The 25,828-nt window shown below is 38.8% G+C and overlaps 1 protein-coding gene across 1 annotated transcript; it reads right to left on the reverse strand.

Moving 5' to 3' along the window:
- Positions 1 to 25,737, reverse strand: LOC309402022 (uncharacterized protein). Its single transcript, XM_081971497.1, has 6 exons — positions 25,626 to 25,737; positions 23,509 to 23,643; positions 19,971 to 20,084; positions 3,382 to 3,547; positions 1,608 to 1,865; positions 1 to 378 (listed from the first exon to the last, which is right to left on the reverse strand). Exons 2-4 carry the CDS (start codon positions 23,613 to 23,615, stop codon positions 3,415 to 3,417), a joined length of 354 nt encoding a protein of 117 aa, XP_081827623.1. The 5' UTR covers positions 23,616 to 23,643; positions 25,626 to 25,737; the 3' UTR covers positions 1 to 378; positions 1,608 to 1,865; positions 3,382 to 3,414.
- Between the last annotated feature and the right edge of the window lie 91 nt (positions 25,738 to 25,828).

Genomic DNA, 25,828 nt, shown 5'->3' on the forward strand with positions numbered 1-25,828 from the left:
ATAGGTTATTTTATTGTGATCTTTCTTTCTTTGCTATTAACATAATTCTGCTTGTTGGTAATGAATAAAATAAAGCACATGGGAAAACTTTTACCAGGATGTACTTATTTGTTTTAACAGCACCATAACCACCATACATTTTCAAGTTATCCTGTTTTTCATGCAGACAAAGCTACAAAGAATTCATTTACCTCCTACTGAAAGTATTTGTTTTTCCTACAGGAAGTTACCTGGTCCAATAGTTCTAAGCAATCACGGATAAGCACTAGCATTCTAATTTTCATTTTTGCTTTGTTAAGATTTTCCTTTCATACGATCTTATTTTTGCTCAATACACTATTATTTCCATTATGCTATGCCGTTGTGGATCAATAAATCCTGGTAGAAAGAAATGGAAAGAAGCATATAAGATTTTATAGCAAGTTATAGAACTTTAATTTAGAACAAACTGGTCTTGCCAAGAGTTGTCTCCAATAGATGTTTACTGAAAAGCAGTGTCTATTTCCTGTTCTTAGAGCCTATTCTCCAGAGATTCCTGTACTTGGACACAAACTTTTGAAAGTAACATTTTTATTCCTCTATTGGTGTTGCAATTTTAGAAACTAGCACTGACATTATGGTTGTCCCAAAAATTGTTGTGAAAGCAGTCAGCTGAATAGACTATACCTTTCTTTCACCTAAGCCCCTTTGACAGTGCTGACAGTAGTATACCACTTCTCGGTGGCTCCTGGCTGGCAGCTATTATTTTCATTTCCCAAAATTGTGTCTGAATAATATGTGGAACATCACTCTCCTAATGAATGACACTATACTGCACATAAAGCTATTCCTAGAATACTGGAATACTCTCTACTCATTTCTACCATCTTTACAAGCACAGGATATCTCTGACAAACATAACTACTGAAAGTGCTACCACTGGAGTAGACATTCCAATGTTCCAAATAAATTGCATTATATTTATTAATTAAATGATCATGAGTGGCATTCAGGCAAGTGCATGGAATTCCCTAGAGATTACAGGTAGTTGTTAGGTTACCACCACAATTGATATCAGAATTTTGGTGGCTAAGCAAGGAGGTTGGTTAAGTAAATCACACTCAATTTTACCCCTTTTTTCTCACAGTTATTAAACAAATCACTACAGATAAGTGAATCATATGGTTGTTAAGCAAGCTTGGCTTCCCCCATTGACTTTGCTGGCTGGAAGCCATCCGGGAAGATCGCAAATAGCAATCACACAACTCCAGGATGCTGCAACCATTATAAATACATGCTGGTTGCCAAGCTCTCAAATTTTGATCATGGGGATGCTGTGATGGTCATAAGTGTGAGGAACAGTTGTAAGTCACTTTTTCAAGCGCTGTTGTAACTTCAAATGGTCAGGAAACAATTAGTTGTAAATTGATGACTACTTGCATGAGAAAAAAAGTCAGTTGCTATAATAGAAAAGGCACATGGTGAATAGAAATTATGCTCCCATCAGTTCCCTGCTTATTCCCCAGGTGAGCCTCATCTTAAAGATAGCTGTTGGGAACACACTTAATTTTTAATCCATACATTTTTAAATACAGAATCAATGATTAAGTTTTCACAAAGCGACTCACCTTTTAACCATAGTGATTCAGTAACCATAACCCTGTCCTGGGTTATGACTTGAGCCACTGCCACTACTGCTGAGAAAGAGCCCTGGCAGCTTCCAGTGCAGGGCTGGCAATTTGACAAACAGTTTGAGAAACCACATCACAGAAGGTGGTATGTCTGCCATGGAGGATGCAATCTTTATCAATCTGGATAAGGGAGGCTGATGGACTGTCAATCACTTGCCAGGGAGGCAACAGGTGGGGCATATCCATTATAATTTGCTGTTTAATAATAACATAATACAACAGAGAGAGAGAGAGATACATATACACATACTATTAGTCTATGTGTGAATTTTCAGACTTTGTGAAAATTACTTTCCAAAATTCTTTTACGAATTGCTAGCAAACTATGATTATGTGACAGACTTACCAACCAAAGATTCTCTTAACAAAGAATTCTATAATGAATAATTCTGAGTAAATATTTTCTGAAATATTTTAGAACTATTGAATAAAACTATTTTATTACTTGAGCCAATGGTTAAATAAATCATGGGCTAAGAAATGGATAGAGGCAACTGTCAAGGGGAGATTTCCACCTTGAATTAAGGAGGCGAGGATCTTGGCATTCCTTGTAGCATATTTCTGAAGACAAGCAAAATAAAACCAGAAGCATGATCTAATAAAAACACTTTAATATAAAAGAAAATAAAAATACAAAAGTTGCTAACTCAATTAACTACATTTTGGGAGAGTTATGTGCCTGCGTCCTTCGGCAGGCGAAGGAAGATCAGAAAAGAAAGTAAAGAATGTGTGACGTATTATGTGACATGCGCACTAATCATTGTCAGATAAGAAATAGTTCATTCTGCTGCATAGCTCAGAATATAAGCACAAGCTGGCAAACCAACTAACGCAGTGACAGCAACAAACACTGCTTCTGACAATATTAAATAACTTTAAAGTGACTGTCCATTCCAACCTACTTTGGTGGGGGGGAGATATTTTGCTCAATATTTTCTAATTCTCCAACTCTTGGAAGAAAAACAAACAACCTAGATTATTCTTTTTTGAAACAGGAGTTCATTTGAGTGTTGGATTTTTTCCCTATATATATGCTAGATTTTTCAAGTCACTTACTAAACTGAAACAGTGTAGTATCTCAAGCAAGCTAGCTCATCATTTAAGTAGCATTAACCCATTTCAGGTACTATTCAAATGAAATATCCATAATGTAATGTAACCACTTCTTACAGATGTTCATATATGAATTTTAACTAAATTAAAAACCTCTGGCAGCAAAGAGATGGCAGCAAAGAGATGGCGAAAACTGAAGCTGAAATTTGGTAGCCCCACAGCAGATGTGTGCATCACTGCCCACATTAACTGGATCTTACAGAAATTATGATCTAAAGGGATTCAGACAGCCTATACATGGCCCTTAGGCAAGATTCCCAAGAGATGCCCAGACAAAGCTTCTCCAAGCTTAAAGAGGGTGGGGAAGCCTGGAAGCTAGGCTGCCTTTAAGAAAACAATATATAATTAATTTACAGTATTTGAACACAGAACAAGCTTTCATAATTGGCTTCAGTCAATAGTTTTGCCACAGCAACTAAATCTGGTGCTGGAACCAAATGCTTGAAGGCTTTAGCCATATTTATTTCAAGAATCCTTAACTTGAACTTAATGAGGAGATGAAAGGTCAGTTGCCATCCTGTGCATGTTTACATGATAGTAAACCCAAATGAACTTTTAATACGTAAACATATATAGGATTTCATACCGTAATCCATACCTTACAAAGCAGCAATTCATTTTTTTATTCTATTCATCTAGTCACTTCAGAGGCAAATAAGTTGCTGATGTTCTGATCTGATTGCCTTCTTTGCCGAGAAGAAAAATAAGTGATTCTTCTCATAGCCTTGACCAAAGGAGCATATTTCTTTTGATCCCACTTGTGGCTGAAAGGCAAGTTAGAAATCTGTTTGATAAATAAAACAAAATGAACAGTTTCTGTCTAAGAAAGTGAAACAGTTGTTCCTTAGTTCGGAAATATTGAATTGTCTCTTTTGGAAATGTTGGATGAAATAGTAGTAAATTACTGTTAGATTTCCCTAGCAGGAATTAAACACCTTGTTGTCGCAGAATGACAAGGTAAAAAGAAAAAAATAGGTTATCAATTAAAAGCTGTTCTACAGATAGTCCTTGACTTATGACAGAATTTCCATTGATAAGCAAGGGGTTGTTAAATTAGTGGTGTCTGATCTTACGACTTTTGCCATGGTTGTTAAGTAAATACAAGATTAAGCAAATCTAGCTTCCCCATTGACTTTGCTCATCAGAAGCCGACAGGGAAAGTCACAAATGAAGATCATATGATCCTGGGATGCTGCAATCATTGTAAATATATGCCATTGGCTAAGTTCCTGAATTTTGATCATGTGACGGGGTGGTGTCACATGATCAAAATTTGGACTCCTGGCAACTGGCATTTAAAACAGTTGTAAGTGTGAGAATTTAGACCATTGTAGCTTTGAACAGTTGCTAAATGAATTATTGTAAATCAAGGACTACCTGTATATTACTAATATTTCACCCACTGACTCTGTCAGGTTTCTCAATTTTTTGGTTGCATTCAGACCTTGGAGACACAACATTTATATTTTAAAAAATACACAGAGATAATAATACACATGGACTCTTTAAAAAGCAGGCAATATTATTTCAAAAGTGAGCATTTTCAAGCCAATTTCCTGAATTAGCCATCTAGTAATTTCTATCCTTGGAACTTTTCCTAGGCAACTCAATTTAATAGTCATAAACAAGGAGTGAATAACCATAATGAGAAGAGTTTTTATTTAACTGTCGAGCTCTCACAATATGCCATATCACAGTTAAGCATGGTCTACTGAATAAACCATGCAGTTTATAGTTGGTCAGAACTCCTGATTTGTAAAACATAGTGGCTAGGGTATCACAATACAGTAACCCAAAGTCAAATAAGCAAAAGGATATGGCATGATATATGAATTTAGCCATTCTTTTCATTGTTCTCACTACTTGAAAATAATGATAATTTTACTGTATTGGTTGAAGCTACACCACACGTTTATATAGGATGACAATGGAATTGGGAATGAGATGGTTCAGAGGAATCTATATAAGCAAGGGTTTGCACTTAATACAATTCAATACAATAGCAGAGTTGGAAGGTACCTTGGAGATCTTCTAGTCCAACCCCTTGCCTAGGCAGGAAATCCTATACTGTTTCAAACAAGTAGCTATCCAACATCTTCTTAAAGACTTCCAGTGTTGGGGCATTCACAACTTCTGGAGGCAAGCTGTTCCACTGATTAATTGTTCTAACTGTCAGGAAATTTCTCCTTAATTCTAAGTTGCTTCTCTCCTTGATTAGTTTCCACCCATTGCTTCTTGTCCTATCTTCAGGTGCTTTGGAGAATAGCTTGTCTCCCTCTTCTTTGTGGCACCCCTGAGATATTGGAACACTGCTATCATGGTTCTTCTAGTCCTTCTTTTCATTAAACTAGACATACCCAATTCCTGCAACCGTTCTTTATGTTTTAGCCTCCAGGCCCCTAATCATCTTTGTTGCTCTTCTCTACTCTTCTCTTTGTAATCACATCTTCTGCCATCTAATCTCTAAGCCATTTGGCATCAGCAAAATTGTACCATTAACATTTTATAGATGTTATTATTTCTGCCCCCAAAGTCTTTCCTCTCCTTTTTACTTTACAATTTCAAGCTTCCTCTATAATTTACAAACTTACAAATTTACAGGATTTAGAGCTAGACTGTGATATAGTTCAAAACTGATGGTTCAAAAAAATATTGAAAGGTCTGTTCTATTCTGTGCTATTCTGTTTCACTCCATTCCATTCCATTTCTGCATGAAAGTGTATTGCTATCTTCTAAGAAGTACTTCCTAAAAGTACAATTGATGCTCTGAAAATCCAAAATACTTTTGCAGTGTAAAACAATAGAGCCAAATTGACTAGAACAGATGAATGACATCTTCAGTGACATGTGGTTACAATAAAACTATAAACATGAAAAAGAATCCTGTTTGCTAAAATAATTAAAGAAATCTTGTTAAGAGTTACAGAGCAGAGTGAGCCAGCTGTATAGAGACTGTTACTAAGAGAAAAATCTCCAAATGAACACGAAATGAGCAAGAACAAAATATTCAGGGAAAGCATAAAGTGTACGAGAGCAAACTTAAAACAGCACATACACTACCAAAGGCAACAAAATACACCATATGGAAGAAAACAGCCATTCTCAACAAATTAGTGTTTAATAACAAGGAAATAGCAATCATAGCAAACAAAAAAACAAAAACATTTGTTATGCATCAGGAAACCTATTTGGATAATAATTTGTCTCAGGCGTATTAAGGTATTTGTTATAATATACAGTTTTAATCCATGAGAAGGCTTACTCTGAGGTATGGGACATCAGACGCTCTTTTGCACTGTGGAAAAATAAAACCAAGAAGGCTGGAAGGGAAACATTATTTTCATTCCTAAACTATGATACATTAAAGACTCATTATTTTCTTCTGGCATGATTTTTTTGTAGGCAAAACCCTATTTCAGAGCTGAACAATCTGCACTCCCAGGGTTCCAGGATTCCAATATAAATTCTACATACACAGAAGCAACATTGGTAGTGTTCTTGCCATAAGTAAATGCTGAAATAGGGTGCACTGAGGGTAAAGGGGATGGCTTTAGCAATCCTGGACTCAAAACCATTCTACTTCTCCTATAACTTTTCGGATGGTCTTTCTCATTTAAGTCAGCCTGGAAGGCAGGTTGTTTATTACCAAGTTCACACATGACACTACACTGTATGTGATTTGTTTTGTTTAGGCTGGTCATCATCAACTGTGGTTTAACATAATGAACCAGATCATTTCCTCTCTCATTCAATTAAAGTAGAAGAGAAAGGAGGGGAAAAAAACCCTGCTGGGGTCAAGGGGCTCGGACATGCCACCTGTCTACTTTGAGCTAGCAAAGCCCTGGATCTTTATAGCTGCTCTACTATTTCCCTAGTTGCAATGCTCCATGGACTCCCATAGCTTACTTTTCACTGAACTAAATGGGGATAACGTAGTAGGTATATATGGATCACATTGTATAAAATTTAAAATGTTCTTCAAGTTATTTTTAGCACTTGTATTTTTATAATAGAGAAAGGTGATAGGAATCTAGGAGCAGACCATACACAGCACGAAGTATTTTATACCAATTCTACTTTCTCATTCTCAGTCTCATCCCTGCTGCAAAGTCACCAGATCCTCAGTGGCCTTTATCTCCAGCAGGTATTGTCAAATGACACATTGCTTTGTAGCAAGACAAAGATCCATGATCTTATTATGGATGATACAGTCAACCTGGCAAGTGTTACTGAGACTTATCCATATATGCACTCCTGGATTCTATTCATCAGCTATAATTTCAGAACAAGAGAATGTGTTGGCAATTGTCATTTGGGAAACCTTAGCAGGTTCCTGAAAACCAGATATGAGACCATACGGTGAAAGTTGAATTCTAAGGAGTAGTTGATCGATGTATAAGCTGACCAATTCCATCATATAGCTGGTAGTGAAGTCTCCAAAACTGATAGTTCTGGGAGAGTTACAGTTGCCCAGTTGTAAAGTATTGTGGAGCTCAGAAGATCACAACCATCAAGTCAAGTGTCAGCCCCACTGGGTAGACCAGATCAGGAAAACAACTCTATAGCTCCATCAAAGTAATATTATTTACTCTCAACATCAGGAATGGATGTGACCCAGATTATAGAAGGTCCAATACATATATGGCATCAGATATAAAACAGATTTTATATCTGTTTTCTGTTTAAATCTCAGGGACGTTGAAATATAAACTAAAGGCAGAGAACATTACCATTATGTCATGATAAAGTCACTCTCTGGTTGCTTTTTGGCTTGTTGACACTATCTTTGTACTTCCCCCACCCCCAACAGTTCTATTTGATCAATCTGCTGTAGCACCTTGATGAATTTGAATTGATTTCAGAGTGTTTGAGGTTTTTCTTGGGATCTGGTAAACATCAATCCCTGCCTGAATGAGTGCATAATCAGATCCCCTCCCCCCCCCCCATGCAGCCTCTCTTGTTCATTGATCCCACACAGGATTCTGATTTTTCATGGCACTTCAGAAGATGAAGCAGCAAAAATACACCATTGGAGAAATCCAAACAGCCAATTCAACCAAGCACAGGTAAGAGTCCATATCAATGATTGTACTGTAGCAATAAGAACAGCTAAACATAGCTTCTCATCCACTCTTATCACATACACAAATAGCTAGCAGCCCTATTTAAAGTGATCCATTCTCAAGCTGGGGAGAGATAGGTCACAATAATATTTACAGGGCTGCTATGAATAATACTCTAGGAATCTTGATTTTATTTATTGTTAAAGTTTTTAATAGATTTGACATTTTTATTATTAATTGTACACTGCTCAGAATCATATTCAGTGAAATGAGCAGCCTTGTTTATTTGTTAAATAAAAAATAAAATAAATTCGATGAATCAACTTATTTAGATCACTTTTGAATTAGAGCAGGCACTGTTGAATCAGCAGGATCATGTGCTGTTTACTTGATAAATGCTTGATACTCTAACTCCTGAGAAAATTGACAGGCTCTTTGTATAACTCAGTTAGTTGCTCATTAGATTTATGTATCTATAGGTGAACTGTGCAAAATCCATCTGGTGGATTTTCACTCCACTTAAGGTAAATTCATCCATGAGCGGAGATGGGTCTGTCTATCTCAAAGGAGAGGATAGTATACCCTCTGCTTGTGAAATCATTGCTGAAACCAACAATTCTGGGCAATTTTTATCTAGTTTTCAACCTTCTCCTTTAGGATACATTTATTGAGAGGATGATTAAACTACAGCTCCAGCAGAGCCCGGAAACAAATCATCTGTATCCCTTTAGTACTGTTTCATGCCACGTTGCAGTATACAAAGAACCATTTTTATATTTATTTATGTCCTTTGCAGAATCAGGATGTGGCTCATGAAATTGTCCTGGTTCTTCTTGCCAGTAGCTTTCAATATTATTGATTATGATATCCTTCTAGACTGTCTGTAGGATTTGGGAGGGTTCTCTTCATGATCAGCTTTAGCCAATGTTGGCAAATGAAGAAAAGCCCATATCAAAAAAACCCAGTTTGAAGAGTGTCTCACAAGACACTGCCAACCAAGTGCTGCTGCCAAAGTCTGGTCCTAGTGCTTGGAGACTGTCTGTATCTAAATGTAAAGGATCAAGCTTAAACTCAATCCTGACCAGACCAAGTCACTACGCATTCATGGTTCTCCATCTCTGGTTTTTATGGGATGGCACTTACCCATACAGTATTTTGTAGTTTTGGCAGTGGGGGTGGAGTCCTTCTTGATTACAGCTTCTGTAATCAAGAAGGCGTTTGCACAGGTTATTTAATGCACCAATTGTTCTCCTTCCAGGACTATCTCTTTAAATCACTCATACCTTAGCCACCTTGAGTGAGGATGACTGCAATGTGCTCTGCATGGTGTCAAACCTGAAGAACACTCAGAATGCAGTGACACAAGCCATAATGGCCACACTTTAGTACACCCATGTAACCCATCTGCTATATGAGATGTACTGGTTACTAGAAATTTAAGATGCTGATTATCATCTATGAAGCCATTTGTGGCAAAAGGGCTGAGGGACTGCCTCTTCCTATTATCTCTGCCTACCCCAGAAGATCAAACAGAATTTGGCATGCCTCATGCCCCACCCATTAGGCTTGATCATTCTCCCTGCTTGAAAGGGCACATTGGTACAATCCCAATGTGTAAGGACAATCTATCAAGCACCCTTCTGCATCTCTATGATGTGATGTGTCATGAAGCCAGTTTATCTAACTGGAATATATTATTGGATACATTTTTCCTATTGGATTAAGTTACTATTCTTTCCAGCCAGTCTGGCTCCTCTAATCGTTGTGGAAAACTAATTCTTTTTGAAGTCAGTTATTTTACAAGAAATTACAAATCGTCAGCTTTTTTAGGGCTGCAGTGTCCCTGATGGTCTATGAATGCTGTACTTATTGCTATCAACTAACATGTCTTGCCTAGAAACATTTTCTTGAGTACCACATAAGAACAACACAGTGTCCTACTAAATCGGATCCTGCCGCATCTATTCCACTAGTCTATATTTGCAGTGGCCAACTAATGGCACAAGGAAGTCTGTTAGTCTCCCTGGAAATGCCCTTCAGAAGCAGTCACATTGTTGTCAAGACTAATAGCTATCGATCCCCATGACTTCCATGAATTGATTCAAATCTTCTTTGAAGAAGCTGTTAGCTCTTCTCACCCATTTCAATCAGCAAGGTATCTCAACCAAAATGTAAAAGGGCCTTAGGTTTGGCTAGACTCAACGCTTCCCAACCTGTTACTGAGGAGAGATATCAATTTCCTCTGTGTGTGTATGTGTGTGTGTGTGTTGTGCATGTGTGCACATCCTGTGACCTGATTTTTTGGACTTTTTTTTGTGGAAATCGTTAAATGAATCATTTTTTTCTATGAGCTATTTGTTTTGTGCCAGAAACTGGAAGTACACGCTGAAAACCGGCAAAAATGTCACAAATCATGGTCATGTGACCGCAAGTCACCACAAATGGCCATAAAGAACCCAGGTGCTAAGTGCCCAAAAAGCAATCACATGACTGCAGGGGTGTATGCCGCTATTATAACATTGAAAATGGCCATTCTATAATTTTAAAGATTTTAATAACAATTAAAATACTTGTATATTTTGTATACTTGTACTTGTGATTGGCAGTGGTTAGTACTGCAGGCTCCTTGTGCTGCCTGCCGGCTGCCTGCCAGCTGCCTGCAATTTGGCAGTTTGATTCTGACCGGCTAAATACTGACTCAGGCTTTCATCCTGTGTAAAATGAGGGCCCAGATTGTTGGGAGCAATTGTTGCTGTCTCTGTAAATGGCTTAGAGACGGCTGTAAAACACTGTGAAGTGGTCTATGAAATCTATGGAGATTCTCTGTCAGCCAGGTCATGGTTGTCCCAAAGGTGTTTTTTCAAGAGGCAACTGGACTTTCTGGTTTTTCTTTGAAGACACTTTGAAGAAACAGAAAGTCCAGTTGCCTCTTGAAAAAAGCACCTTTGGGATAAATCTAAGTGATATTGCTACATTTTGTTTTTAACTTTGTTTTATGCCATCCAGAATCAATTGTCTACGAAATGAATGACCACATAAATATGACAAATAAAATGTAATTTATTTTTTTAAAATCTATAAGTAGAGATAATGTTCCTGCAATGGACAGGCCGCCCGTAACATGTTGACATTTAGCAAGAACTGCTCTCTCATTTCTAGCTAAAATTTGGTTGCTTTAACTCCTATCTTAAGTTCTGTTATCAGATCAATCTGACCATATTTCTGAGAATGTTGCTAAATATTACTCTAAAAATACGTTGTAAAATAAAATCTAGCAACTTATATTTCTACTCCAGTTTTTCTGATGACCACATCCAGATAAAGTTCTTATCTACCTGATTATCTATAATATGTAGCTGCAACTTAATGTATATTTCAATTGTGTACCTTGTGTGTACAGATCTTGGAGATATGATAAATCAGGATAATTTTATATCAAAAAAGGAATCTCATATACAACAGTAAAACTTATTTACTTCCTTTTTACTACTTTGGGTGTTGAGTAAAACTGTTATAACTAAAGTCTAGGATAATACTTACAATTATGTTATATATTAAACTATTTGTGAATGTTGTTCATTTACCACATAATCTAATCCACACAAATAGAATTCATGGGCTAAGAAAATATTTCTCTATTTAAGTCTTTAAAAATGAAGGGGAGGAAACAAACAACAGATATGAAATATTTCAAGCAATTTTTTCTGTATTCATTTTTTCATTATTTTCATTAAAATGTTAATTTTACATACAGGCAGACATATCTATTTACTAAAATACAAGCAATAGCAATAGCATTTAGACTTATATATCGCTTTACAGTGCTTTCCAGTCATCTCTAAGCAGTTTATAAAGTCAGCATATTGTCCCCAACAATTTGGGTTCTCATTTTACCCACCTCGGAAGGATGGAAGGATGAGTCAACTTTCAGCCTGGTGAGATTCAAATTGCCAAATTGCAGGCAGCTGACAGTCATTTGAAGTAGCCTGCAGTACTGACTCTAACCATAGTGCCGCCCCAACTCAAGTAAGATTCCATACTTCCATACATGCCTATAAAGTTAAATTTCAATTTTGCGCTGAATGAAAGTAGGTGAACAAGAAAAACTAAGGTCGCTGTTGTTGCCAAAGGAAAGTTATATTTAACATACAAAATAATATTTTAATAGTTCTTTTCTCACTTAGTTCTATTAACAAAATATCTAGGTAAGTGCATGATCAGGATAGAACCAAATGATTATTATATTAATTCCCTGCTATTCTAGAGGGTTTGTGATAGTCTCCTACAGAAGTTTCTTCATTAGTTTCAAAATTCCACATCATTTACTGAGCCACTTATTAAGTAGAAGACATAACCTAAAGTTGCCCAAGCCCTATTTATTGGTAAATATGTTCCATGAAAGTATATATTTCTTTTTTGTTTGCATTACTCTTTTAAATTACCATGTACACATTTTCTCAGCACAACTCACTTGACAGGATAGCTGTTATGGGGATAATAGGAGGAAGAAGGAGCATTAGGAATGTTTATTATCTTGAGTTACTTATAAAAATAAAGATGGTATATAAATAAATTAGTGTACTAATGCTATTCATGCTTTATCTATCTTTTTAAAGACCTGTTTAAATTTAACTACATATTATAACATTAAACAATTCCAAGAGTATAAATGTAGGTATGCCTAAGGCATTAATTTTACATTTGGGCCAATGTAATTTACATTTTATTTCACGTGTATTGCTTTTCGCAAAGAATATTCCTACATATATATTTGTGTTCATTGCACTTGTGTATATTAAAGCCCAGAGCTTGCTCCTTTCTTAGGTTGTATAGCACATTTTGGAAAATGCATTTGAGTGTAATCCAGCTAATGCACAAGATGAGCATCAGATTTACATTACAGATTTTCATTTACATGGGCTCTATTAAAATGTAAAAACATAGGATAGACAGATTGATCTCTAGCTTTTTCTAGGATCATACTTGAAGAGACAAGGTGGGAATAGTGGACATGGCTGTAAAGATCTAGAACTTCAAAATTTCCTTGAAAACAGGCAGAGCTTATTTTCAGAAAAGAATTGTCCTTATTTATTTATTTATTTATTTAAACTTATTAGTCGCCCCCTCTCCCCACAGGGACTCGGGGCGACGTACACAAGCAACAGTTAGCACAGTGTCATACAGAGGAGGTAAAAAATAAATAAATAATTACAATAAATAACATTAATAGTTTAAAAACTAAAATTGACAATTAAAAATGACCTAGGGGTGGAAAAGTTGTCGAATTATGCCAGGCCGGCTAGCCGAAACAGGTGGGTCTTCAGTTTACTGTGGAAGGAGCGGAGATCGGTTGTTGTTCTAATGTCTGGGGGGAGGTCGTTCCAAAGGGTGGGGCCCGCCACAGAGAAGGACCTACTCCTGGGCACCGCCCTCTGACAATCTCTAGAGGATGGCACCCGGAGACCCTCTCTGTGTGAGCGAATGGGTCGCAGGGATGTATGGGGCAGGACACGATCCTGCAGGTAACTAGGCCCTGTGCCATGGAGCGCTTTGAAGATGGTAACTAACACCTTGAAGCGCACCCGGTAGGCCACAGGAAGCCAGTGCAGCTCGCGCAGGAGCGGTGTTATATGGGAGAACCGCGATCTCCCCATAATTACCCACGCGGCTGCATTCTGGACCAACTGCAGTCTCCGGGTGCACCTCAAGGGGAGCCCCATGTAGAGAGCATTACAGTAGTCCAGGCGAGACGTCACCAGCGCGTCAGTGACTGTGTGCAGGGCCTCCCGGTCCAAAAGGGGTCGCAATTGGCGCACCAGGCGAACCTGGTGGAATGTCCCCCTTGCCACGGCTGCCACATGATCTTCCATAGCCAGCCGGGCATCAAGGAGGACACCCAAATTGCGTGCCCGTTCCACCGGGGCTAATTGTTCATCCCCGATGGCCAGCGATGGAATGTGCTGGTTGTACCGGGGTGCCGGAAGCCACAGCTACTCTGTCTTGGAGGGGTTGAGCTTGAGCCTGTTGTCACCCATCCAGATCCGCACGGCTTCCAGACAACGGGACATCACTTCAACAGCCTCGTTGGGGTGGTTTGGGGTGGGAAAATACAGCTGAGTGTCATCAGCGTACAGATGATATCTCACCCCAAAACCACGGATGATCTCGCCCAGCGGTTTCATATATGTGTTGAACAGGAGAGGCGAGAGGATCGACCCCTGTGGGACCCCACAAGTGAGGGGCCTCGGGGTCGACCTCTGCTCCCCTGTCAACACACATTGCGTCCGGCCAGAGAGGTAGGAGCGGAACCACCGCAATACGGTACCCCCGATCCCCAACCCCTCCAGACGGCGCAATAGGATACCATGGTCGATGGTATCGAAAGCCGCCGAGAGGTCTAATAGGACAAGGATGGAGGAACAACCCCCATCCTTTGCCCTCCAGAGATCATCCACCAACGCGACCAAGGCCGTCTCCGTGCTGTGGCCGGGTCGGAAGCCGGACTGGCGCGGGTCTAGATAATCATCTTCCTCCAGGTGACGCGGGAACTGCTGAGCCACCACACTCTCAACAACCTTCGCTAAAAAAGGAAGGTTGGAGACAGGATGATAATTTGTTAGCTCCATTGGGTCCAGAGAAGGCTTCTTGAGCAGGGGTCTCACCACCGCCTCTTTCAAGGCGGTTGGTAAAAGGCCCTCACCCAACGAAGCGTTCACCAGTCCCAGTAGCCAGCCACGTGAACCCTCCCAGGAAGCCAGTACCAACCAGGAGGGGCACGGGTCCAATAAACATGTGGTGGCTCGCAGTCGCCCGTGCAACCTGTCCAAATCTTCGGTGACAACAGGGTCAAACTCCTCCCAGCGTGGAATCTCAAGACTAGCCTCGGACGCCCCCCCTGGAGCACTGGAGTGGGTCCACCCCCTCCGGATCTGATCAATTTTATCCTGCAGGTATTCCCCAAACTCCTCTGCCCTGCCCTGCAATGGGGAGTCCCATTGTCCCTGCGACAGCAGGGAGCGGGTCACCCGAAACAGGGCGGCAGGGCGGTTCTCTGCGGACGCTATAAGGGTGTCACAATATTGACGTTTGGCGTCCTTCCTGTTCTCAGGAAATAACAATATCATGAAGCTTTGGCATTTGTCCATTTCCAAAGTTAAGTATTCACAGGCATTTCCAAGTTGCAATTGTATCACCCCCAAATTTACCAAAAGCAATTTGAAAATCATCCATAATCATCTTCACTTCTCCCAACTTTGAAATATAGAGAACAGGAAATACAGAATATTGTGAAATCATTGCCCTGTCTAAGCTGCCATTGGTCCTAGAATTAAAAAGAAAAAGAAAAAAGAACCACCTTATGTCCTTCAACATGAAAAAAGAAAATAAATTACTTGCACTTTCATGTCCTCACTTAATGTTATGTGCATTTCTCTGATCACATGCAAAAAAGAAAGTTTCCTGAACCATGAGATACTGTGAGGTTCTTAACTCACTTTAGGGAGTCTATAGCTCAGAAGGTGGAAATCATAGAGAAGCAAAGGTTATTCCAAATGGGGAAGTCACGAGTTTCAGACTAGTTGTTCTGCACTCTACTGCAGCTGAGCCAGAAATAAATCAATTCAACTGCCAAATAGAAGAGATGACAGTGTAAGATCATACAGGCAGAACTGATTCAGCAGCAGTACAGTGATTCAGAGCACATGGGGGATCGTATAGCACCTGTTGACAACTATTTAAACCAGTAGGGTCTTTGCTTGAGATCGTATGGTTACCCTCCGCAGCTATTGCGGTTCATATCATTTGAACCTTCCTGAAGCTGGGATTGGAGCTGCTGGATAGAAGGGGGGTGAGTCAGAGAGACAAAGCGACTGAGGTGGGGGCCCTTAAACTCCATATCATTTGAACCTTCCTGAAGCTGGGATTGGAGCTGCTGGATAGAAGGGGGGTGAGTCAGAGAGACAAAGAGACTGAGGTGGGGGCCCTTAAACTCCATATCATTTGAACCTTCCTGAAGCTGGGATTGGAGCTGCTGGATAGAAGGGGGGTGAGTCAGAGAGACAAAGAAACTGAGGTGGGGGCCCGTAAACTCCATATCATTTGAACCTTCCTGAAGCTGGGATTGGAGCTGCTGGATAGAAGGGGGGTGAGTCAGAGAGACAAAGAGACTGAGGTGGGGGCCCTTAAACTCCATATCATTTGAACCTTCCTGAAGCTGGGATTGGAACTGCTGGATAGAAGGGGGGTGAGTCAGAGAGACAAAGAGACTGAGGTGGGGGCCCTTAAACTCCATATCATTTGAACCTTCCTGAAGCTGGGATTGGAGCTGCTGGATAGAAGGGGGGTGAGTCAGAGAGACAAAGAGACTGAGGTGGGGGCCCTTAAACTCCATATCATTTGAAGCTTTCTGAAGCTGGGATTGGAGCTGCTGGATAGAAGGGGGGTGAGTCAGAGAGACAAAGAGACTGAGGTGGGGGCCCTTAAACTCCATATCATTTGAACCTTCCTGAAGCTGGGATTGGAGCTGCTGGATAGAAGGGGGGTGAGTCAGAGAGACAAAGAAACTGAGGTGGGGGCCCGTAAACTCCATATCATTTGAACCTTCCTGAAGCTGGGATTGGAGCTGCTGGATAGAAGGGGGGTGAGTCAGAGAGACAAAGAGACTGAGGTGGGGGCCCTTAAACTCCATATCATTTGAACCCTCCTGAAGCTGGGATTGGAACTGCTGGATAGAAGGTGGGTGAGTCAGAGAGAGAAAGAGACTGAGGTGGGGGCCCGCGCTGAAACAAAACTCAAAGACAAAAAAGATAAGTATAAAAAGTGGAAGGAGGGGGACATAACTAAGGCAGAATATCAGCAAATAGCCCGAGCCTGTAAAGATGAAGTGAGGAAAGCTAAGGCTCACAATGAAGAAAGGCTTGCCACAAAAGTAAAAATTAACAAAAAAAGCTTCTTCCAACATGTTAAAAACAAGAAAAAAGTTAAGGAAACAATTGGTCCATTGCTAGGAGAAAGTGGCAAGAAGGTGACAAGCAACAGGGAGAAAGCAGAACTATTTAACTAAAGTTTTGCATCTGTCTTTACACAAAGGGATAAAACAGTCCAATCTATCAAAAGCAGCACCACAAAAATCAGATTAGGAACACAAATTGAAATAGGGAAGAAAATGGTAAGTGAGCACCTGTCTACCCTAGACGAGTTCAAATCACCAGGACCGGATGGATTACACCCCAGGGTTCTGAAAGAACCAGCAGATGAGATCTCAGAACCACTGAATTATATCTTTCAGAGATCCTGGAACTCCGGGGAACTACCAGAGGACTGGAAAAGAGCTGATGTGGTTCCCATCTTCAAAAAAGGGAAAAAATAGATCCAGGAAACTACAGACCCATCAGCCTGACCTCAATACCAGGAAAGATTCTGGAAAAAATAATCAAGCAACGAATTTGCGAACACCTAGAAGCAAACAAAGTAATAGCCAAAAGCCAACATGGATTTGTCAAAAACAGATCATGCCAGACTAATCTTATTGCATTCTTTGATAATGTGACAAAATTAGTGGACCAGAGGAATGCCGTCGATATAGTTTACTTGGACTTCAGTAAGGCTTTTGATAAGGTAGACCATAACCTACTACTAGATAAAGTAGAAGAATGTGGGTTAGACAGCATCACCACCAGATGGATTCGTAACTGGCTGACCAACCGCACTCAACGTGTAGTCCTCAATGGAACTGCATCTACATGGAGGGAAGTATGCAGTGGAGTACCCCAAGGCTCTGTTTTAGGCCCAGTACTCTTCAACATCTTCATCAATGATTTGGATGAGGGAATAAATGGGGAACTCATCAAATTTGCAGATGACACCAAGCTGGCAGGAATAGCCAACACTCCAGAAGATAGGCTTAAGATACAGAAGGATCTTGACAAACTTGAACATTGGGCACTATCTAATGAAATGAAATTCAATGGTGAAAAGAGTAGGGTTCTGCATTTAGGCACCAAAAACGGAATGCATAGGTACAGTATAGATGATATCTTGCTCAGTAGTAGTAACTTTGAAAGGGATCTTGGAGTCCTAGTGGACAACCATTTAAATATGAGCCAGCAGTGTGCAGCAGCTGCCAAAAAAGCCAACACAGTTCTAGGCTGCATAAATAGAGGGATAGAATCAAGATCACGTGAAGTGTTAATACCACTTTATAATGCCTTGGTAAGGCCACACTTGGAATACTGCATTCATTTCTGGTCGCCACGATGTAAAAAAGATGTGGAGACTCTAGAAAGAATGCAGAGAAGAGCAACAAAGATGATTAGGGGACTGGAGACTAAAACATATGAAGAACGGTTGCAGGAACTGGGTATGTTTAGCTTAAGAGAAAGAAGGACTAGGGGAGACATGATAGCAGTGTTCCAATATCTCAGGGGTTGCCACAAAGAAGAGGGATTCAAACTATTCTCCAAGGCACCTGAGGGTAGAACAAGAAGCAATGGGTGGAAATTAATCAAGGAGAGAAGCAACTTAGAACTGAGGAGAAATTTCCTGACAGTTAGAACAATTAATCAGTGGAACAGCTTGCCTCCAGAAGTTGTGAATGCCCCAACACTGGAAGTCTTTAAGATGTTGAAACGGTATAGGGTTTCCTCCCTAGGCAGGGGGTTGGACTAGAAGACCTCCAAGGTCCCTTCCAAATCTACTATTGTATTGTATTATTGCTCTCTAGAAAAGACACATGTGATTTAAGGAAATACTGACAAGTGCCTCATGGGTTGCCTATGTTCAAAGCACTGCCCACAAAATAACCCTTTGGCAATACTTACAGCATCTATCCTATAATATAGTGAGAAATATTTTGCAGTCTTGTCTAATCCAAAAATTGTGGGTTTTACTTGTGTTGCCATAATTTGTAGTATTTGTCATCTCCAAATGCTATATTTATATGATTACCAGATTATTTTTAAGATGTGATTTCAAGTATTATACATACATTAACAAATCTACATAGCAGTATTCTGTAATCCCATGCAATATCATTTTATGTGTATTCTTACAATAGCAAAAATATTTTATCTATAGTGCACCACAGATGGGATTAATTTAGTTTGTGTTATAAACAAGTATATTTGTTATTGAGGATTCCCAAACTCCCAAATGGTACTTGAAATTTTTCAGAAGTCTGAGTCAAAAGGCTAATTTAGCCTTTTATTCAAATGAACAAAATGCTTCATGTATAGTATTTTTTTTCTTCTGTTCAATCATGTCTGATTCTCAGAGGCAAAATTTGGACAAAAATTTTCAGAAGTGGTTTGCCACTGTCTTCTTCCTAGGCTAGGAAAAGGTCCCTGGCGCAAAATCACTCAGTTGACATTGTGCCCAAGGCAGGAGCAGAACTCACAATCCCTGGTTTGTAACCTTATATTTTAACCACTATACCAAACTGACTTTCAACCAGGAGAGTATACTTCAAGAGCAGCAAACATTATTCAAGAGCTTTGAATGATAGTCACTCTATTATTTTTTAACTGTGAAGTGTAACCTTTAGATAGTGTCCGCTATAGAACTTTTCCAATAGATAGCCCTACTATTTTGTCAGGAGCCATGACTGAGAATTCTAGGAAATCACACATTTAACACATCTGATGCCAGAAGAAATTGAGAAAGATAGTTCTATAACTTGCATTGAAATCCTCTATTCATTCACCTGGGAATACATTTAGTAAACTTGTGTTCAGAGTATACTACTGTATAAGGCTGCATTTGACTTATGGTAAAACATTTAGTAGAAATTTTTCAAATTTGAAGTCAAATTTAACCATAATCCTATACTTTTTAAAAATATATTACAGAATTAATGTTTCACTGTATTGAAAATGTCTAAGGCTAGTTACAGCATCTGTATAAGTGGAGGAAGTGATTATACCAGTCAGCAGTTCATCCATTTAGGTAATCGACATATAACATCCTCTCCTTAATAATACATTTTTTAAAACAATCTAAAGAAAACTAAACATATATACTGTACATTATAAATGAGGTTTTTAGGAACGAGGTTGTTTTGAAGTAAATAAAATATTTTATGTTTTTCTGTGTGTGTGTGTGTGTGTGTGTTTGTGTGTATCTAACATACCTGCAGTTTTCATTTAGTGACTCTTCACGCTTATGATGGTGATGAAAAAGTAACTTTGCGATCAATCCTCGCATGTACTGTACAATCTCTGCAGGTATATAAAACCAAGGAAAGCTGAAGATAGTAAACATAGTCATAGGTTCACTTAGTGACTGCTATACTTAATGACTAAGTTGCTAGTTACATATGAGATCGCCAAACCCAACGTGGTTTGTCATTATACAATAAACATTAGATAGACAGATAAAGAATATGTAAAAAGCCCTCTCTGAGGATGTGCCAACCATCACCCCAACCAAATGCCACCGTGCATGAGCGCACACCTCCTGCCGTCAGCTGGTCTTCAAATTATCTGTCATGCATGTGTGGAGGCACAAGTGGGGATGCGCGCACATGGGCAGGAGGAGGGGCACATGCACAGCGTACTCACATTGCATTTTGGGGCCTTGCACAGCACTCCCGCTCCCCGTTTTGGCTTACAGGTTGGTGCAGGAGGCAACCTGGAACCAAATCAGGGCGCGGTGGCAGGCACATATGCAGCGGGGGGAAGGGGAGTGCGTGGGCATTACTTGTGCATGTGCGGAGCACGCAGATGGGAGACACATGCACATTGCATTATGGGTGCGGGCATGTGCCCATGCTTTTGGTACACAATGACAAAAAGGTTAGCCATCACTGGCATAGGTGATTGAAATCCTCTTTAGATTGTATGTGTTGTTTTCGTTATTGTTACCCTGATTTCTCATCAATACTTTATTTTTTCTCTCTTTATTGTTTTAACAATGTTTTTCCCTTTATTGTTTTAACAATTTGTAATCTGCTCAAATATTTTTCTTGACCCCAAACTTTGTTTATATAGATTATTGGGTTTTTCAATATTATTTTGTTTTAGTTCTTCTATGCTGCTGTCAGCCCCAAAAATAGAACAGATGAGTGTCCCCCAGAGAGCTTTTTTTAAGCAAAGAAATGGTGCGAAGCTAGACTGATGGACTTATATTAAATAATAACTTTTAGTGTTCCTATCTTCAAGTTTAAGGAAGAGGTAGAATCAGAAAGACATGTCTGCCACTGGTCTACATATTTACAACTAGAAGAAAGATTTAAATTAGACAAAAATAGCTATGGGTTTTACTCTGTTAAAAATGAATTGACAATCTTACTGTGTGGTAGTGATGAACATATTATTGCTAAAGTCTACAAAATGTTACTGAATTTGAATTTGGAAAGTAAATATGTAAAGCATTGTGTGATTCAATGAGCAAGGAACTTTGGGTGCAATGTAAAGCTTGAACAATGGGAGAATATGTGGACAAAAGGTTTAAATTTACATTAAATTACGATTTAAAAGAAATTTTTTATAAGATGACATATCAATGGAATTTAACTTATTAAGAATGTATAATTTCAAATGAATGTTGGAAATGCAAATATAAAGAAGGGACTTTTTATAATTTATGGTGGATATGTGATAAAGCAAAGAAATAATAGAGTAGGATTCATATTCTACGGTAAAAGTCCTTGTGCGCCAAGGCACCCTTGAATCCAAATGCAGCTGAGTGGGCTTGTCTGGGCCAGTGGTCTGCAGCTTCCTTCTCATGGCAGAAATGGCTCTTTGGGCAGCAAAGATTTTTGCTATACCGAGGAAAGCCCTTGCACAGATAGCAAACAGTAGAACCATAGAGCAAATGGTTTAGGGTTTCCTGCTCGAGCAGGGGGCTGGACTAGAAGACCTAACATCCTATGATTCAATGTTCTATGTAATACAGAAGATTCTAAAATTGAATATAAAGATAAAGCCAGAAACTTTTCTCTTGGGTTTAATGGAAAAAGACCTGGAAAAAAATGGAACATTGATGTTGTATATGTTGATGGCAGCAAGATTACTTTATGAACAAACATGGAAGGACACTTTGATTCCACAAATGGATGCATGGTTGCGAAAGCTGATTGAGTTAGCAGAGATGGCTAAATTGATAAAAGAAAAAAAACACATACTTTTGTTTCCACTTGGAAAGAGCTTCTGAACATTGCGCTTGAGGTGGGTGGAAAAAATGAAACCTTGATTTTTGGATTTTACTGATTAGATTTGTTGTTACAGAAATAGCTAATTAATACTGTTATGTAAAAATAAAAAGTTGAGATTCGATGTCACTTCTTATTCTACTGCCCCAAAGTGAGTCAGAGGTCAATGTCTTTTCTTTCTTTTTCCCTTCTTCTCTACACTTTTTCTTGCCTTTTCTTTCCACTATTTTCCTATTATTTGCTTTTGTATTTTATATTATAAACTAATAAAAAGGATACGAAAGAAAAAATAGGCAGAATCCCGAGTTTCATTTTCTACAGTAACTTGAGATCCTTTACCTATGAATATATAGTATATATGTTTATATCATCTGTTACTTATGCATTAGTTTCTCCCATCTTTCTGAGATTCTTTGGAGACAGTTCCACCAGCAGATGCTGTCTAATATATACTGCAGTAAGCCATGATTATTTGCTTTGGGTCCTATGTTTGATTACACAATAGGTAGGCTAAAGTATGCTTACTGAGATTGGCTATAATCACAGACTTTTGCAAATCTGATTGTGCTCTACCTCCTCCTCTTCCTCCCCATCATACTTCAGAGAATTATCGAGGGACTAAGCTGTTCTCAAATGTTATCTTGCTGTTCAGGACTCAAAAAGCTTTTGGAATTGTTCCTGCATGTTTCCATGAAGGTCATCTTTCCCATTCTCTACAATCATTGCATTAGTTAGGGTTGCAATTAGATGGGTGGCCCTGTAAATTGCTTAAATGAATAAGTAAAAGGTCATTGTGACACAAACTCTGCTTCTTACATCTGACCCAAAAGCAAGAGTGCAGAGCTCATATCATCAAATGACAGTGCATATTTATTGTTTTGAAAAAGAAATGCGTTATTTTGACATAATCAAGGTTAACTGTCTGTGAGTCTGGCAAAAATAACGAATAATCAGATTTACTAAAGACACAGAAATATGTAGAATAATAAAATACTAGGGGAAAGAACACTGTCTTTAAAGAAATTGAAGAACATGGACTTAAATGTATATGAGCTTTTATATTCAGCTACTAAACTATATTATAATTCATTTCAAAACTCTTGTAGGGTAATAATTAGTATTGACTATGCAAATTATTCTGTGGTATAACCTATTTTTAAGTACATGAAAAATAAATTGCTGTCACTAATCTGTAGAGGGGCTGGAGCTAACTATTATAATTAGACAAAATGAAGATGTAAAGTATTACAGATCTGGAAAAGGAATTGCATTCTAATGCATAGCTTTTTAATCTGAACTCTATTATCATTCTTGTAAATAGATGAATTTCATTACCCTTGTACATTATAATTTTACCAGTTTATTCTGAACTACTTCAGTAGAATTTAAGTTTTCAAAGTGTGTTTTCTGTTTAAGATCTCAATTTCCAAAATTCCAGGTAATCTAGCAACCATAGTTTTCAATACCATTCAAGCATGAAAACAGTGGCTGTCTCTTTTGGTAAAGATATACTTACTTATACATTAGTGTTTGGAAATCTGTAATAATTGATGTCCTAGACAGAAGTATGCCAGCTTTTTTTTTAATTCGAAGATTTCGGTAATCTCCGAAAATGTTCTCCATTTTCTTTTCTTGGGCCCAAAGACTCTCACTGTAAAAAAAAGATTATTTTTCACTACTAGGAATTTAATAGTTTTCTTTAATATTAAGATCATTATCATATTCAGCATTATTTTGCATTATATTGGTCACCGCAAATAAAGAAAAGGGAAAAATAACTTCATACAGGTTCAAGTTAGTTGTGTGTGTGTGTGTGTGTGTGTGTACATCTTAACATTCATCTTGAAAAATAGCTTGAAAAAGCAAACCATCCCACTTTCACCTAGAATATCTGACATGCTACTTCCTGTATCAATCTCTTCATAGTTTGGGATCCATTCTAGATAATTTTTGTATCTTTTACCAGCAAGAAACTGGTTGACAGGGAAAGATCTTTTCAGTATATTTTCCTGATTGCAAACTTTTCTCATTCAAAAGATTAAAGCTGGCTAATTCTTTTTTTAGTTTTAGATAATTTAGTAGACTTTTAAAAAAATTCTTCTATTTAAAGTGAATTTTACTTGGTTTAATCTCTTATGTCTTTAACTGCAATTAAATCGTAATTGTAAATTTCTATTGTTATTAAAATTTATTGTAGATGCCCACTCCTGTAGACTCTGGGTAGCTTATAATACAATAACATAACACAATAATAAAAGCAGTTAAATTGTTGTACTCTTTTAAATTCATATGCATTTAATACTTGTATACTTGCATAAAACATATACAACTTTTAATTTATAGGAACTCATTTGAAGAATTTGTGCAACTGCAACTAGTCCTAGTTATGACAATAGAGCCCAAAAGTCTCTGTTGCTAAGTGAGGTAGTTAATTGAAGTTTTCCCTATTTTATGACCTTTCTTCCACAATTGTTAAGTAAATCACTGCAATTGGTAAGTTAATAACATGGTTGTTAAGTGAATCTGACTCCCCAATTGACTTTGTTTGTCAGGTCATAAAGGGGGATCACATGACCATGGGATATTGCAGTCACCATAAATATTGTCAAGCATCTGAATTTTGATCACATGACCATGGAGATGCTGTAATGGTCATGTGAAAAACAGTCATAAATTGCTTTTTTCAGTGTTCCTGTAACTTTAAGCCATCAGTAAATTAATGGTTGAGTCAAGGAAAACTTGTATTATCCATATTAATTAGAATTAAAACCCATTACTTCAGAAAGATTTTCTTCTAAATTTGTATGTATTATCAGAAGAAATTGACCAATCATATAAAATTATTTGATAGTATTAAATATTAATAATATTAAACATATTATGATAGTATATACCAGGGCACTGACTGAAATTGCACCACAGGTAAGACTTGGATCCACTGCTAATACTGGATAGTGATGGTCTGGGAAGTGAATTCTATTTACCTGCAGGAAATACTATTTTCCCTTTCCTTTATCATTTCAAACACCAGAATCCACCCTGTTGATGACATGACAAAAGAAACAGGTAAAAGGTTATGTGTGTTTTTCCTTCAGGAAAAACTTCACTCTATACATTTTTACTAATATGTAGTAATTGGTATACTATACTAATATAGGGGGCCGTGGTGATGTTGGTATTTTGGCAGGGTAAACGCATCCCATGGCTGGAAGTTGTGGCATAGGGCAGTTCGTGCCGTTATAAATCTTCGCAAGAGCGCTCTTTTAGAATGTGTTTCTTTTCATTTTTGCCTTCCTTTTAACTTTTTCCCGCGTTCTTTTCCGTCACGCGCTAGAGTTCCGTATTATTACAAAAAGAAAATAAAGTGAGAAAAGAAGGAAAACTTCGATAACGGAGTTTCGGGTGGCCGTCTGCCGCCTCCCCCCCCCCCTTTTCGGTCCGTCCTGCTCGGCGGCAACGCCACACGGGCCATTCCCGCGCGGAGCCTGGCTTGGTGCGCCTGAGGAGACTCTCCGTTCTTCGCCCCTCCCCTTGGGTATCCCTCCTGTGAAAGGAAACTCCTCTGTGTCCCTTCGATCCCACCCCACTCCCTGAGGGGTGTCCCGCCCCCTCCCCCCCCGCAATAAACAGTACCTGCCTACTGGCGAGCTGAGAGAAACTTTTCCCTCCTGCCGGTTCAAACGCGCTGCCGTAAAGCGGGCGTCTCCCCTGGCAACAAGGTTCCGGCGGCCGAGCACTAGGTGTAGGAAGGTGATGTAAAAAAGTAAAAAAAAAAAAAGCACCACGCGCGCACGCATACACACACACACACAGACAGACACACTCACACCAAACCT

Source organism: Natrix helvetica (assembly GCF_964273705.1).
Source record: "Natrix helvetica genome assembly, chromosome: Z".
NCBI classification, from domain to species: domain Eukaryota; kingdom Metazoa; phylum Chordata; class Lepidosauria; order Squamata; family Natricidae; genus Natrix; species Natrix helvetica.